This window comes from Dermochelys coriacea, chromosome 11 (genome assembly GCF_009764565.3).
Source record: "Dermochelys coriacea isolate rDerCor1 chromosome 11, rDerCor1.pri.v4, whole genome shotgun sequence".
Taxonomy (NCBI): domain Eukaryota; kingdom Metazoa; phylum Chordata; order Testudines; family Dermochelyidae; genus Dermochelys; species Dermochelys coriacea.
In genome coordinates this window covers 29,984,600-30,001,355 of record NC_050078.2, presented here as the reverse complement: position 1 = coordinate 30,001,355, position 16,756 = coordinate 29,984,600, and the positions used below count along the sequence as shown (strand labels likewise).

The 16,756-nt window shown below is 36.9% G+C and overlaps 1 protein-coding gene across 4 annotated transcripts in view; it reads right to left on the bottom strand.

The window, feature by feature from the left end:
- Window positions 1-122: 122 nt before the first annotated feature.
- GALNT13 (polypeptide N-acetylgalactosaminyltransferase 13) overlaps window positions 123-16,756 on the bottom strand; it is a 338,478-nt gene continuing 321,844 nt past the window's right edge. For all 4 annotated transcript variants that reach the window (XM_038421728.2, XM_043505126.1, XM_038421727.2 and 1 more), the window contains one exon: window positions 123-4,809. In XM_038421728.2, coding sequence (XP_038277656.1) covers window positions 4,669-4,809 — 141 coding nt within the window. In that variant the 3' untranslated portion in view covers window positions 123-4,668. The remainder of the gene's footprint in view (window positions 4,810-16,756) is intronic.

Sequence of the window (16,756 nt, the reverse complement as noted above, 5' to 3'; positions counted from 1 at the left end):
ATAAAGGACCTTAACGTAAATAGTATGTATTTGAAAATAATAGTCTAGTTCATAATATAGATCAACAATTGAACATGAAAGACATAACTGTACAGCTATCAAAAGACAATATACACCAGAAGAAAACTAAACTGGTATATTTTTATTCTACAAAAATGTATAAATATTTAAATTTACAGCAAAGAGTACCAGACCATTAAATAACTGTTACAACATTTAAAATGTGTAATTCTTTATTCACAATCTACCTTTGTAAATTTAATTTGAGTGTGTCTCAAGCACTTCTTCAGGATGCTTTATAAGTGAGTCCTCTAAATAAACTGATATCCCAGCCTCTTCTAGTTCACAGAGAACAGAAAATACACAAGAGTCCATACTTTATAGATAACTTTCTTTTTAAATATAGATACATTTTGTACACTTAAAATCATAATGGCTATGTCTGAAAAGAAACACACTTAACAAGCTCTCCTGAATACATGCTATTTGAGAATGAAATGGGGGCTTCAATATATATGAACAAGACTTGATTTAAGAAGTTATTGAATGTAAGAAGAACACTGACACTAAAATTCACATAACCTAGTTAAAACACATTGCTGGTGTTCATTCAACACCTTAAGATCATTCAATAGCTTATATTTAGTAGCAGTTTAAACATGGTGTAATCTTACCAGATGTGTTCTGATATCGTACAGTATAACAGCTAACTTTATCTATTTCCTATATTGAAATACAGAAAACAGAATGATGGTTAGTGGTACACAAAGAGAATACTGAAGTGATAGCTGTCACAATAGCTAATTAAATTTTTGATGTCCTGCTCAATAATGGGCATTAAAGATTTCAGATAATGGATATAATGCATAAGGATTTATGGATTGTGACATTTACCAACACTTAAGTTCTTTTTATTTCCCCACACTGTTCATACCAGTGAAAGCAATACAATCTACAGTATTTAATAGCTCTAAGCTTAAGCATCGACCAAGAATTGCCTCATGTATTCAGCATCTACAAATCAGATGCAACTAAAAGGTATGTGATCAGATATGATCTTTGCTTTCAAGTGTAAAATGCAGAAAACATAGGTTAGAAATACAGTACTTGTCCTTTCTTAGGAATGTTATTCATACTAGTTTGCAGTAAAACAAAAATCAAACCAAGAACCTAACAAAAAATTATTCCAATGAATAGGGCATTACATCAGTCCAGAACGACCCTTCCAGTCAAAACTAACTCAATCTGTTTTATAATTTAACTTGTTCTCATATTTTACAACAGTCTTCTCCTCCCCAAGTAATTCCTGAAGGTACAGGAGTAATGAGAAACTGCAGCACTTTTGCCCTATTTACAGTAATAACCTGCCCTTCAAAACGCCCAGAGCAATGCTGTTAACATGTTGCTCTAGCCTCATGTCCGGCTTTCATTCCCTGAAAGCAACTCTTGGAAAATATGAGAACTGGAATTTCTGTTCCACTAGTAGTAATAATAATAATATTTAGCATATAACTCTTTACATTTTCAACACACTGTACAAACACTATTTGTTAATCCTCACAAGACCCTGGGAGGTAGGGAAGAATTAGCTCCATTTTACAGATGGGGAGACAGATTCAGAGGTTAAGGACTAATTTTTTTCAAATATGGCCTTTAATTGTGGGTGCCTCAATCTGTGGGTATCCCACTTTGGACAGCACAAATTTATGCAAACAAAATTAAACGCCACTTTTGAATAATTTTGGCCAAAATGACTTGCCAATGCCATACAGAAATTCAATCGTAGGATTTGGAATTAGAACCTAGAAAGTTCCTAGTCTTATGCTCATTAAACTACCCTCAGTACTAAGGACATGCTATACCACTGCTGTGCTGAGAGACCATCTCTCAAATTGCATGAGAATTTAAGATGGCCCTGGAGTATCTCAAAAGCAACACAATAGCCAGTTGGTGAGTGGCAGGACATCTCTCCTCAGCCAAGTTGCTTATATTAGATTTCTTTTTGGTGACTTATTTGGTTCCTATACTCCTTACATAGGGAGTAAATTTAGGGCTTAATCCCACTGAAGTCAAACAGCATGCTCACAGCGCGTAAAGCTAAGCACATGTGTAAGTGTTTGAAGAATGAGGCCTATGTTCTAGCTGTAATGCAATTCTGACAAGCCTTTGAACAATATTTCTGCTCTAAACATGTTACTGTGCTCAGTGTCATTATCCATCAGTAAGCATAAAATAAAACAAACATGTATTTTTTTCTTTTTTCGAAGTCAAGCAGCTCATATATAATAGAGCAGTGCAGTTGTTGATATAATAAAGGTGCATCAACTGTAATCAAGGAGTATAACAGTCCACATTCATTGCCACAATCCACTTTATACAGAGAAAAAGTATTAAACACTGTAGTACAGCATGCCTAGCAAAGAAAAGTCGAACAGTTTCATGATCTGTATTTGAGACTCAGCTCTTGAAATCAACCTAGATATTGTACCATTCTCTCATTACTTTCCAATAATGTCAATACTACTGTGCAATCAGAAATGTACAGTGCAACTGTACTTAGCAACCTTTACAAGTTTCAATTAGATAAGTGAGATATTATTTAATAAGAATATTAGAGGTTAAAAAAAAGATGGCAGGCACCACCATATGCACTCCTCTAACATTGCTAAATGGTGTTAGACATGATAGTACTTCCCACCAGCACCACTATTGTTACAGGGGCAAGTAGCCAAATAAGTGATCTATCAGCATGAATTTCGAAATAAGGGTGTGCATGGGCCAACAGACCTTTGAAAGGCGATGACTGAAAAATGCAATAATTTGTTCTACATTTAAATGATTTTGTTTGTGATTTTGTAATGTTCCTTTCATGTAGTAAAATTATAGCCCTGTTCAGTTTTGATAGCTGTTAAGCTATAATGTGAACAATTTGTGTGTGTGTTAAAAAAGACAAGATATGAGGGCTTGAAAAGCAGCTACTGTGTATGCATAGTAATGATTTTTCAAATGTAATATGCATTTGGTATTCATGTAATGATCCATATCAAGAAAATGTGCATGAAATATCAATCCATAGTATGCAAATACATGGTACTGGTAATACACATTCACCAAAGGAGCCAGTACACGGAAAATGAAGTCAGTTTCATCTTCCCGCTCCTAACACAATGCAACAGGCTGTGTTTGGGGAAGTGTGGATGGTTGGTTGGGATAGAATCTATCCCTGGATAGGATGCTGCCCATATTGCTCAGCAGCCTTTCTGTGGCTGCTGCTCTATTCCGGGCTCTGCGGTGCTGGGACCTCCCATGACCCTTATGCCCCTGGGCAAATGACATACATTAAGCCTATTGCACAGAGTCCAAGCATTGTAAAAGCAGATCCATTATGTGGTGATACGCGCGAGATGGATTAGCTCCAATGTCTGTTATGAACATGTATTAAAACAACACAAAACACTTTTACAAACTCTTACTGTGTTTGTTGCTATGGGATTGGTTCCTATGAAGCCTTTGATACTACAGCTTGTCAGTAGCACATTTTTAATATCCATGTTAAGAAAAGAGAATAAAAGAAATTAAGAGACAAACTATTATTTTAAAATATAAATAAGCATCTATCATAAACCTATTAAAGCAAGAAAGTTCCGAGTCCGTCCATAGCCCGTCCTTTGTGCATAGGTATTTTAGGGATCTCCAAACTTTGGATGCCCTTGGATACATGCTGCTATATTTATGCTCAAAGCAAGAGGCTACAGATTGAGCTTCAGCCTAACTTTTGACTCAGCCAAATTCTGGTACCAGTTCCATTCTCCATCCATGCAAACATTTGGGGTTAATGGAGGTGCACACGGGTAAATGAGGCCAATAGTGATTTGTCTTCCTATTGTAGAGGATACATCAGTAATTCCAATCTGCATTAAACTGGGTTACTCATGTATGTTGCCCACTCTCTTTAATATCATTCAAATGTTTTTTGTTGAAGTTTCATTTATGATACAGTTTCCGTTTCTTATTGCATTCTTTGATCAGTTTTGCTGCTTTTATAAAGAACTGTTATGTATAGCGATTTCATTGTTCCTGGCACAAAACATGAAACATTCGTTATGCACAGTAAATTTACTGCTCAGTAACCCTTTCAGTTTAATACTTCACTGAGTACCGAATGACACTAGATAGCAACTAATAGATAGCATGTTGCTATGGAGGGCCAGAACAAATACATTACATTTATAAAACAACTGATATAATCTTTCACAACTAAGTTAGTGTCATAAGGCATTTTACATCATGTCACTTTCAAGCAATATTATGTGACATAACCAGAAAACAAAATTCCCAAGCCTTTTGATATTAGGCCAAAAGTTTTTCTGGAAATATTTTTCCAAGTGTGTCTGTTATTGATAGTAGCATATATTATGCTGTTTATAGCTTTTAATGTGCTTGTTTTGAATGGACAAAATTTTCAAAGGGGCATGTGCAAACGTGCCATAACAAGCAAAAAACTAAATGAGTTTGCTCTGATAGCTGGACTTCTAAGAGGGCTTCAAAGCCTTTCATTTCACCAAGAACAAAGGAAGGGGAATATCCTTTCCTCTGATTCAAATAAGTGAAGAATGAAAGCCTAGACACATTGCAAGGCTTGAGGGAACATGGGAAGTCTCTTTAGCTTTAGGCACCCAAGGTCATGTTACGTAGCAACCACTGCTGGGAACGCCTTTCACTGCAGTCCTTCATGGTTGGAACCATTTTGTCCTCCTCAGATGGCTCATCGAGACACTGGTTGCTGTTGAGATGCCGCAATGTGAGCCGCTGTAACAACAAACAAACAAACAAAAATAAATGAAATAATTGTCAAAAGATAATTAATGTTGTGAATTGAATATTTAATCATTTTAATCTTAATCTAGCTACTTTAGCGGTCACAGGAAAGGAGTGTTTCATCCTAAAGCATATGTCCCTGTTCAAACTGTGCATCATCCACTAAGTAACCACTACCACTTGTATAGTTCTGACACAGTGAACACCAACACCCTGTATCATGCCACTTTTCATATTTCTGTTTAAAATAATGGGCTCACCTTTCTTAGATGTATGTCAAGGCCATCCCACTTAAGGAGTGAGGAACTGTGATGTATGTGTAAAAAAATGTTCAAATTAAGTGCAAGTGAATATTATTACAAAGCAATTATGTTTAGGTTCAAGGAATCAAAGGTCCAAAGGTCCAGTCCAAAGTCCTGTCTCCCTTTCCATATTCCTCACTTTTACATTTGTGGGGATTATAGCATGTGCATCACACACATCAGCAGTCAACCATTGTTTCCAAAAAAATAATCCTTAAAATATTTTTCAGTTCTCTTCTCAAAAAAGTTTGATAATGCAATCACAGTGCAATAAAATGACTAGCACTACTATAATACTGAGCAGAACCCCAGAGCCAGCACAGTGGCTCAACAAGATTGCAAAATGTCTCTGGATTGCAGTGCTGTTCAAATTGCGTTCCCCCAAGGATTTTATTTCGTTTGATTGTGGTAGGTCTTTTGGTTACGGTGGGTTAGTCAAGGTAATGGCAGGGAACTAGATTTGGCAGCATTCTTTTCACACACTGCTGATCTGGAGCTAACACTGACATGACAGCAGTCACAGGGAAGTGCAGTATGGCTCCAAGCCTATTCCGTCCAGGAAATGTTCCCCTCACATCCCCTTCACAGGAAGGTGCCAATGGAGAACTCTGAGTGAATCGGAAATTTTTTGGGGAGGCCCCAACATACATGATCAGTCAAAATAGTGGTGTTTCCCATATTCCCATATCTGCATTTGATTTCTGATTACAACAGACTGTCTTACTTCATAGCATATCAAATCAACACCATGTGTACAATGTTGCTTTTACACACACACACACACACACACACACGTACGTGAGCAAGAGAAAAATTAGGTACACTTCAAGTGTGTTACATGAGTGAGCATACCAAGTGGTGGAGACTCTGTGTTAAAGTACCTCCAAGCAGGTAGCCTTCTCCTTTCCTCCCTTGAACTCCGTATACAATCTTTTTAAAATATGCAGCATCTTCCTATCTAAAAATCATATATTTCCTTTGTTGGGGGAGCTAAAGGAGACTGAAACAAAGCATTAGAAAACTGTTGTACTTACTAAAGAACTTGGTACCAGTTCTGAAACACCTAGTACTCTATCCAAAAATGGGGTAACCATTCAAAAGTAAACCTTTATCTCCATGCATACACATAAATACATCCTAAATTACTCATCTGTGGGAGAATTATGTAATCCATATTTTAAAATGTACAGTAGCAACCCCTGACTGTAATGTTGTAGAACAGCAGTGCCAAACACATGACCCAAGGTGAAATTTAATCTGTCCTTCCAAGAGATTAAACATCAGCTCAGCTGTCCCCAACAGCAATGACACATTCAAAATGTAAATAAGCATCTTGCTCCAGAACTTATTGAAACACTCGATTATTGGATAGAATCCTATCCCTCCTCCTCCCCCAGAAATCAGCATGTAGATGGGAGAGGGATTTTACTCAAAAGAAGCTTAAGATCTCTAGTTTAGACCAATCATTATATCATGTATTGTTAATTATCAATGGCCTTTCAAGATTAGTGTTTATTATGAACTCAATACTTCTCCAGTAAAAGACCCCGTTTGCTGAAGTGTCTGACAGAGAAGTTCTCTTCAGTTTATGAAAATAAAGGTAAAGGCTTCCCCCATCTCTTTGCTCTACAGTATTGTATAAAGCATTCTGAAATGCTCAAACAAGGCTAGAACCATTCAACCTTATACCAGCTAAGGGATAGAATGTGACTAGCCCTAGTGAGGCCACACATGGAAATAGGGGCTAGGGATTCTTTCCTTATATAACCACGTTAAGACAAGCAAGATCTTGGCATTAGGTGGTCAGGAGAGTGCAGGGGTCATATGCCATATGATCCCCAAGGGAGCTAGTGAGAATGGATTTGGTTAGCAGATTTCAGAGTAGCAGCCGTGTTAGTCTGTATTCGCAAAAAGAAAAGGAGTACTTGTGGCACCTTAGAGACTAACAAATTTATTAGAGCATAAGCTTTCATGAGCTACAGCTCACTTCATCGGATGCATTTGGTGGAATGCATCCGATGAAGTGAGCTGTAGCTCACGAAAGCTTATGCTCTAATAAATTTGTTAGTCTCTAAGGTGCCCCAAGTATTCCTTTTCTTTTTGGTTAGCAGAGTTATCTGGCCCAATGTGGGGAAGGGGGAAGTAAACTGCAGCTTGATAAGATCTGTAGCAAATTACATCCCTCCCTACACACTGTCAGGAATCAGAGCCTGCAATGCACCCAGTCTGCAAGCACGGCCTGCAACATAGAATATCTCTGGGCAATCTATGGAGCACAGTTTGACCTGGAGTAGGCAACCTGATTGGCTGCACCACCTGATTGGTTGGAAGAGTCAGCAGACTGGCTCTTAAGCCCAGCAGCAGTTCAATGGCTGCTCAAAACATCTACCTGTGGCTGTGATAGTCCTTGCTTGTTCCCTGTTGTCCCACTCCAGGTAACCCAGTTCTGATCCTCAACTCTGTCATCTGGCCTCAGATGCCAGCTCTAACCCACAGGCATGATGTTGGATCTAACCATTAGGCTGGACCACCCACATCCCAGTCATTGACACACAGCACAACTAAGGTGCTCAGAAGGAATTTTTCCTCTGAGATACGATGCCTCCAGAGCTGGTGCTGCTATGTAATGACCCTCACTCAAAGTGCACAAAATGTACAATCTAGTCCCAAATTCCTCCTGTTAAATGTAACGTTAGAGGGTGGCCAACATATCAAAAAACACACAATAGTTGTGAACCAAACAGGGAATTTGCTTTATGTTTTGGGCATGCACAACCCTTTCCCTAAGAATAAAATCAGCCCTACTGTGACTCCAACTTGTGGACAATCCCAAATGAGAGAGTACTCTGAGGATCTGTCCTCACTCCTCCTTCCCTCCCCGCAAAAGTTAGCTAACTAAAGTTAAAACAGCAGTAAAGACACAGCAATTGGGCTGCTAACTTAGATTAGTAGCTTGAGTTCAACCTCCAGCTTCCCTATAGGCTTCAATTCAAGCTACTAATGTAAGTTAAAAGCTGAATTGCTGGGTCTTCACTGCTATTTTAACCTGAGTTAGTTTATGCAAATTAGTCGAGTTAAGAACACACCTTTATTTTTTTTCCATCAAGACTTATCCTGGGAAACAAATGACCCTATTCAACCATTTCTTCCCAGAAAAGTACACACAAAGCTTTGAATAAGTTATTTTATCTTATTTTAAATGGGGGTGTGGATAAATGAACTATCATCCAAAGCTACATCTAAATTGCTGTGTGGAAGTTTGTATATTGTATGCTCCCTTCTGCAGTAAACAGTGTACAAGAGCTCTTACAGTGGTAACTAATGTATCTCAGAGATGCCTGCAGCATCTCAAAAAGCTGCATAATAAAAATCCAGCAGTCGATATTTTCATTTTCATATTTTCAATCCAGCAGCCGAACCAGCATTTTCATACACCAACACTGGATCACAGAGGGGAGAGTACCAAGCAATTGGAGCATAGAAACGGTGTGTGTTGAGGGGCAGGGATGGGAAATTTTGGCCAAGCACCCGGGGACAAGCCCTTAGTCATACAAGAAACGCAATAGGAGCTTAAGTGTCCATATGAAGCAGTTAAAACCTGTTTTTAAAGTCTTATCTAAAAGACCTTCACACATTAAACTGCATTCTCAGTGTATTTGCCTCAGAAATATGAAGGGCTGAGTAAGCCCTGCTGAAATCCAGCCTAGTTCTAGGGATGCTAGATATTTCCAAGGCCAAAGACAATCCTCAAAACTCAGGTTTAATGTGTTATGGTCCAGGTGAGCTGACACAGCATCAGGAGAATGTTGTGGGACAGCATCCAGCTTTGTATTGGGACACAAAGTGCTGGAAACTTGGTGGCAACATCACTGCTGAGGATGGACCCTATTATTGGGTACAGGAATGAAGACCAAGCTATGTAATTCTCCCCAGGGGGCAAAACTGTAAAAAGAGAGACTTCTGGTATGGGGTAGAATATCTCTGTAAGCTGGTCCACAGAGTTGCTCATAGGCGTGCTGGACCACATTGATTAAGAGACCTCATGGAATTAAAGCTGCAAGTTAATCATAAATAATGGATTAGTTACTGGTTAATCACAGTAATGAAGTTGTTGCCATGGTCTTTAACCCAGAGATTTGTATCATATTCTGCACCTTCCTTAGGTGGCCCTCTGGAACCACAGTGTGACATGCTGCCAATTACAGTACCTTGACAATGGATATGAATTTCAGTATATCCTTGCCAATTCCATTTGTTAAAACACTTTTTTTTAAAGATGCTATTTTCTCCTAAGACTTGAGCAATAGCTGTAATTATATTATCCAAACATCTCTCCACTCTATTGCAGAAGATAATATTACTTTACAGTTCATACTGGATTGACATATGTCACATTTCAACATTTTATGCAGTGCATAATTTCTCCTGGATCTATTCTTTAAGTAAAGCTTCCCCAGAGGCCTGCTCTTCAGTTTCAAACAAACTGTTATACAATTCCCAAAGAAAAGCCTATATCTGTTTTACTAAATCATTCAGGGCCATTTAATACTCATTCAGTGCTGGGAGATAAGCCATCTTTCACTAATCACAAGAGGAAAGAATTAGTAATGTTAACAGAAGTAGCTTGTTTATTAAATAACCCTCTTCAAAACATTAAAGATATTTCACTTATATGTTTTAAGATCAATTAAGCTTCTGTCATTCTCTACTATAAACCAGAAATGCAAACAAGCCTAGAAATGATACTGCTGCCTTCATCAACTGTTCCTTTTTATTCAGCGTACAATTTCATATAAGGCTAGCATATCATTGAGCTTTTCAATTGTTTCCTAAAAGCATTTTTCTCCATTCTATCATTATTAATGCTATTACAGAAAAGGCTCCTTTGTTTCGAAAACAATCAATTACACTGGGTAATATACCATACATACAAACCAGTCTGGATTTTCCTTTTAATGTCCAGAATCAAAGAATGATTACACTGAAGTAGCTTTAGTTATATAAACACTCAGAAGCTTAAGAGCAAGCCTCTGTATGTTCTTACTCACCAAGTATATGTAAATAAATATGTTCTGATGAGCATACAACTCACATGCATTATGACAAACATAATAAAATAAAAATTGAAGTTCCCTTTACCCTAGCAGTTCTAGCATGTAATTATAAACATCAAAGTGATGGAAAAATAGTTAAGTATTATCAAACTGCTTAGAGGAAATGATTATTATGAATCATTTTACTTGAAAAGATACCAGTGAAATGTTATTTAAATGAAAGGTGAATTAACATTTAGAAATATTTTTAAAATGTAATACTGAGAAAAACAATCTCAGCAATTTTTTTTTGCTACCTAGCTGTTATATGTACACTGAGAAAAACCATATCTCAGTATACTACTGCAAAGCCATTACATAGCAAAACATTTTTTGCAATGACCCATTTATTTTGCTAATGGAACATATACCTAAGTCTGCCTTCTGCTCACTCACAAACACTGTACACGATAAAATCTTAATTTTTTGCAATAATGAAAATTAACCTTCTCCAGAGACAATCTCAGGAATGAGATTCTGACAAAATAATATTTTAAAACAAGATTAGTTAAACATAAATGGATAAAATTCTGGAACCTATAATCAGGCAACACCCCCATATACTTTAATGGGAGTGTTGCCTAAGTGAATAAATACTATAGCCCTGGTTCAGCAAACTTCAATGTCCAGAACTTTAAACACATGAGTAGTATCATAAGGTGAAATCCTGATCCCATGGAAGTCGATGGGAATTTTGCAAGGACTTCACCCAGAGATTTCAAAGATACTACTCTTATGTTTAAAGGCAAGCATATGCATGTTTGTAGGATCAGGGATGCATGTAAGAAATTAGGGCCAAATCCTGCTCCTGTTAATGAACGTAAGTGGCCCTACTACTTCCAATAGGACCTCTTGGTGAGTAAGGCAAGGAGCATTTAGCAGGTTTGCTATGATTCAGTCAATGGCAAATGGTTACTTAAATTATCCATTTTGATAACCGAAACACATTTTGCTCACATTTTGATAATGGAAACACATTTAACAATAAATATGAGCTTCTGAACATATTTGTCTGTACCAGAGACTTTTTTTGTAATGAGTAGTTCCTGTTTATGTTGGAATATACCTCTATAAAAGGACCAGATCCTTAGCTGGTGTAAATTGTCAAAGTTCCATTAAAATCAGTGGAACTCAGATATTTTAACGCATCTAAAATTGTATTTAACTAATAATAATCAACTTTGTCTCTCTATAATATTAGAATATTTATGAGTATAAAAACAAAAAAAGGAAGTGAGATTAGTTAAGTAGAAAATGAAAGATAGCATTATTCAGGGAAAATCTTAACTGAAATACATTTATTTCGCTCTTTAATACCAACCTCCAATAATCTGCTAAAGGAAATAATCAGTGGGGCTGTAAAAAATATTCCTAAAAACTTCCAGCCTTGTGTAGTTTCTTAGCATCCACATTTGTAAAGGGCTACCATTACAAGTCTCCACGGTGGGACCATGGGTGCCATCCTCTATTTTGCTTATTGTCAGACACGATTGGGTGATTATATGAAGAAAGGTGTGGGTCTGCATGACAGAAAAAATTTAAAAGCAAATATAAAGACAGCAAAAACAAATAAAAGAAAATGAATAAACTGTTCTATTATGCACCTATAACAGTACATCAGGGAAATTATGAGAAAGTGATACTCTCAAGTCTAGCTGCATCTGTGAGCACTGTTTTATTGTTGGAGGATATTCTTAAAACTTACAGTATTTGGATAGTTTTAACCCACACACGAATGTGCACAACCACTAGTTTAGGGTCTGATCTTTTCATGAAGCTCTGGGTCAGTAGACCCTTCCAACTGTACTTTTCTTGATCTCAGGAACCTGTCCACATAGAGCTCCATGCAGGAGCTAGGACTTGGTGCAAATGAACTGGGAGCAATTACCATGAGGCACAAATATTAGAACAAAACACTTGACAATGCTGGGCAAGTGGCACACTGAGACCACTGCTCCTACACTTATTTCACTTGTTCTCTCTCCCCCAGGACACATCTGTTTGTTTTATCCACCTGTTGTCTCATCATATGCTAAGACTGGGGTAAAGATTTTTTTTAATTGCACGTGTGTCCAGTACCTAGCATAGTTGGTCCTTGATCCCTGATTGCTACTGAAATGTAAATAATAAATACTATAATTAATAATATGTGCATATGTTTCAAATAAAAATGTTAGATGAGAAGAATTTGACTGCCAGCTATAATTTTAATTCCTGGCCCCTATATTTCCATACAGAATCATAGTAAATTAAGATGGGAAGGAGCTATTATGGTAACAAGTCCATCCCCTGATAAAATTGCAGGATTTAGCATATTATGGAACACTTGCAGGACACAGTACAAAGCTCTTTATTTGGTACTTTGTATTAAATTACTGTAAAAGTTGGCACCGATCCTCCATCATGATATTATGAAAAATATACATTTTCCCATAATCTACCGTTTAAGCCGTGCTCAACAAGGAGATTTATAGAGATGCTATTCTATTTAATGAATGCATTGAATATGTATTGCCTTCTGCCTCATGTTAGCATTTGTTGTCTCTCTGTAACAAACTCATGAGGCTGTCTTCCAGCAGAGTTCATACTTCAGGGATTTGCTAATCAACGTAATAGTGAGCCCACTCAAACTGAGTTCAGGTTTGATGTGTTTTGCAAAGCTGGAGGTAGGATGTTCACAGAGTGGAGAATTCAGAGAACTCTGCTTCCTTCTCAGGCAGCTAACTGGCTTTGCTACTTTCAGCTACCAACCTAATGTCTGCTAGACTGCTCCTGTTATCCTGGTGTGGGGAAAGGAGTAATCCTTCCCTCCACAGACTCTCAATAACTTCTGGGGAGGTAGATTCTCTGTTTTGACTACAATCAGGCAAAGCTTAGTGGATTTTATGAAGTTTCACTTCTACATCTTGTGCTGTGTTAATCTAAAATTCAAAACTCAAGTGGTATGAAACCCCATGAGGGAATATCCTGCAATCCTAAACTTATGAATTGCAGATTGTTGGATGGATGAACAAGTTTGTGCAGCGTATATAGAAGACGGGTATCCTTTTTTGAAACAAACAAGAGAATTTAACTTTTACTGGGAGGAAAATGTTCACGAATAGCTCCTATAAATATATAAAAGTTTCACCTTAAATCTACAGAACCATAGCCTTCTGGAAACCTGTATAGATATCTGTGCATGAAGAGTTTAAATAGCTGCTTTACTTTTTTGTCACTTGAAATAAAACTGACTAGAAGACAGTAAAGCAACTTTTTAATGTCTTGAACCAATATACATTGCATATATCTGTATAGTATGTTGGGAGAGTCAATATATAGACTTTATATAGGCTCTGGAATGTAATTGCAGGTTTTTTTAAAACTTAGTTTAATATTAATAGAAAGTACTGTCATTAAAAACAGAAAGCGCAGTACTCATAGAAATTACAGCTAGTCCTGAATGAGACCTTTCTTTGAAGTTATATTTCAAACTCCTATAACAAAATGTTACTTAGTATTTTATGTATAACTCATTGCAGCCATCCCAATTTTTGTTCCAAAGTAAAAAATAAAACACAAAGAAAGGAGGCCACAAAGAAAATTCAAGAACAAATGTCCTTATAATGTCACTTTGAGTAACCAGCATGAACATCAATTTTTGTTTTTGTTTCATTATGTATCATTGCTTCATGTTCATATCCCTCTCATCTGTCTACTTCTCTATTAAAGGAAAAGCAGTGTTACATAAACAAATTAATGAAAAGATTTAATAATCTCAATGCATTACATGTTTAAATGTACATCCTATATATTTGGCAGATTCAACGGGAAGTACATATACAGTGATGCATTATTTTAATGGACAGACCAATGTATTTGATTTTCTCAGACAAGCAGGGTCAGAGCTGGCAGCTGGTGTAAATCAGCATAGCTTCATTGTCTTCAAAAGAGCTACGTTGACTTATGGCAGATGAGTGTCTTCCCCTATTGTTTTCCTTTCAGTTAAATGTGTCCTTTTAAAAACATAAGAAAGAAGTGCAAAATCTGGGTTTTCTTTCCTTTCAAAAAATGCATGGGTCCTTTTAGATCAATTGTAATCAGATTGCAATTTACCTAAAGATCTGATTTATGGGCCAGATCCTCAAGCTGGTATAAGTTAGTATGGCTTCATTGACTTCAGTTTATGGGCCCCATACATTAACAAAGTGTCAGATCAGCAAAAGCTATAGTTATTTTAATGATGAACACTGGTAAATGTGAAGTTAATGACACATCACTGCATGTTAAGTCAGTCATGATTGCAAAGGCTTATTAGACTATTCAGTCAATATAAGAATAGTTGCTTAAATTAATTGGAAAGATATGCTTCTATATTTCTCCACTATCACTCTTTATGTCGTATTGTTGGGAAAATGTATTGTTTTAGAACAGTATGTGCTTGCTCATGCATCACTGAAGTCAATGCAAGTTTTGCTACTGACTTCTATAGGCATCAAGCCCTAAATGGGGTTTTGTTTGGCAAAGTCAGTTATGGTTTCCAAAGGACATAATTACAGCATTTGATTGGAGAGAATCAGACTTGATATATAAATCTACTCCTTATGTTCCAATAATAAACCAAATTCTGTTCTCTGATACATTCATAGGGCCCTGACTAAATTCTGCTAGGTGTCCTGGATGCTTATGTGAGGGAACAATTTGACTCAGTATACAGGAACTTGTGTGTACATCTTCCATCAACAACAGATTTTGAAGATGTACCCCTGAGTTATCAGTCTCTCTAAAAACTAATGCATTCCACAGAAAACATTTACACATATAGGTACTATACACTAACTGAAAAGTTAAGATCTATCATCTTGAAACACAGTCTACTGAAAGATACTAAGTAAAGGTCACTTTTGTACCACACGGCTACAAGGACAGGGAGATACTAAACTAGAATTTATTACAGGAACTGCAAGTGTTTGTATACTTACCTCAAAACTATATTCCCATTTACCTACATACTGATGGAAGCACAGAAATATGAAAGAAACAATGACTCAGGACAAATAAGTCTTTTTGTAAATCCCTCATCTTTCCAATAGGTTTATACAATGCTTATCCAATAGGTTTATACTATACTAATGTTAGGTGATGCAAATTTACCACAAAAATCTTGAAATCTTTATTCATGAGGATAATTATATATATAGTTATTATTTTCAGAAAGTATGGCAGGTTTATAATAGATAAAGGTTTACAATTTTTTTCTTGTATATATTTCCATATATTGTAAGAGATTCCATACATATTAGAGCCACCTGGATTTTCAGGTAGAAATGCCATTGTGTTTACCAGTTATATGAGCACAGGCACAGATGTGTTTCATGTGGTTTTCATATGTATTCATGAGCCTGAATGCTACTGTAATATAAATATTATATAATAATTCAAGCCAGGAATGCCAGAAGCTCTTGAAGATTGTGAGAAGTTCAGTTAGTACACTAATATGGGAACAAGAGAGGGAGAGAAAAGTTATGGGGTTTGGCTTGACTCTGCAAGCCACAATATAAGATGAAGCATCAGAGCTGGCTTCAAATACAGAATAAAACAAAGCAAGAGAGATATTTATTTAAATCTATCACCATTATAACATTTATTAGATGGTGTACTTTAGCCTAAATTTTGTAGGATAGCCCAAAGGAAAACTGGGAAATTCTATTTTGTCTCAACCTATGCATATAGCATATGGAGAGGTTGCCCTTGTAATTAAATAGCCAGATTTCAAAGGGGAAGGAGTACAAGAATCTTAATGTGCTTTTTGAGAAGTGCGAAATAACAGCATTAAGAAACAATGAAGAAAAATAATGGGTTAAAAAAATCAAATAAAATGAGTTTTCTGCCAAGATTGAATTCGCAGAACAAATAAACAAAATACTTCATGAAGAAATTAGAAATTAAGTAGATTGCCCTGCCTAGCATAGCCTTCTTGGAGAATAACTTTTTCAAGTAGCGGTCTGCAAGCTGCAGGTTTACTGCCATTATTGTTTTCAGTGGCCTCAAACTCCCCTAATTTGGAATGTTGCTCTCTTAAAATTGAACTGTGTCCCTATGCTCAATTATGTAGGTAAAGATTTTTTTTACCTCCAAAGAAAAGATTTAATGTTGGACTTTTGTTCTGTCTTTATAGGAAACATTATCTACATGAGCTGCTTTTGCCCATAAAGATGCCAACTGGGATAAGCCAAAGTGATAACGTTCAGTGAGGATGACTTTCTGGGAAATGGCACGCAGCCTAAATAAAAAGGTTGTGTTCATGTGTGCATGCATGCGGGTCTCAGAATTCCCAATCCCAACCTGTAGCAGCCTGCATTATATGGCCAGTAGTAGTGTCCACAGACTGATATTTCCATGCACATATTTTTATGGGCAGTACATGCATGTGATTCATGGCCCCCCCATCTATAACCCCATTCTACGCTACCATGCGTCTCCCTCTTGACTCTTCCAATGAATGGGCCATGATGGAGCTTTTCCCCAGCCCAGACAGTGTCCAGTCTACACTCTCACTGGAAC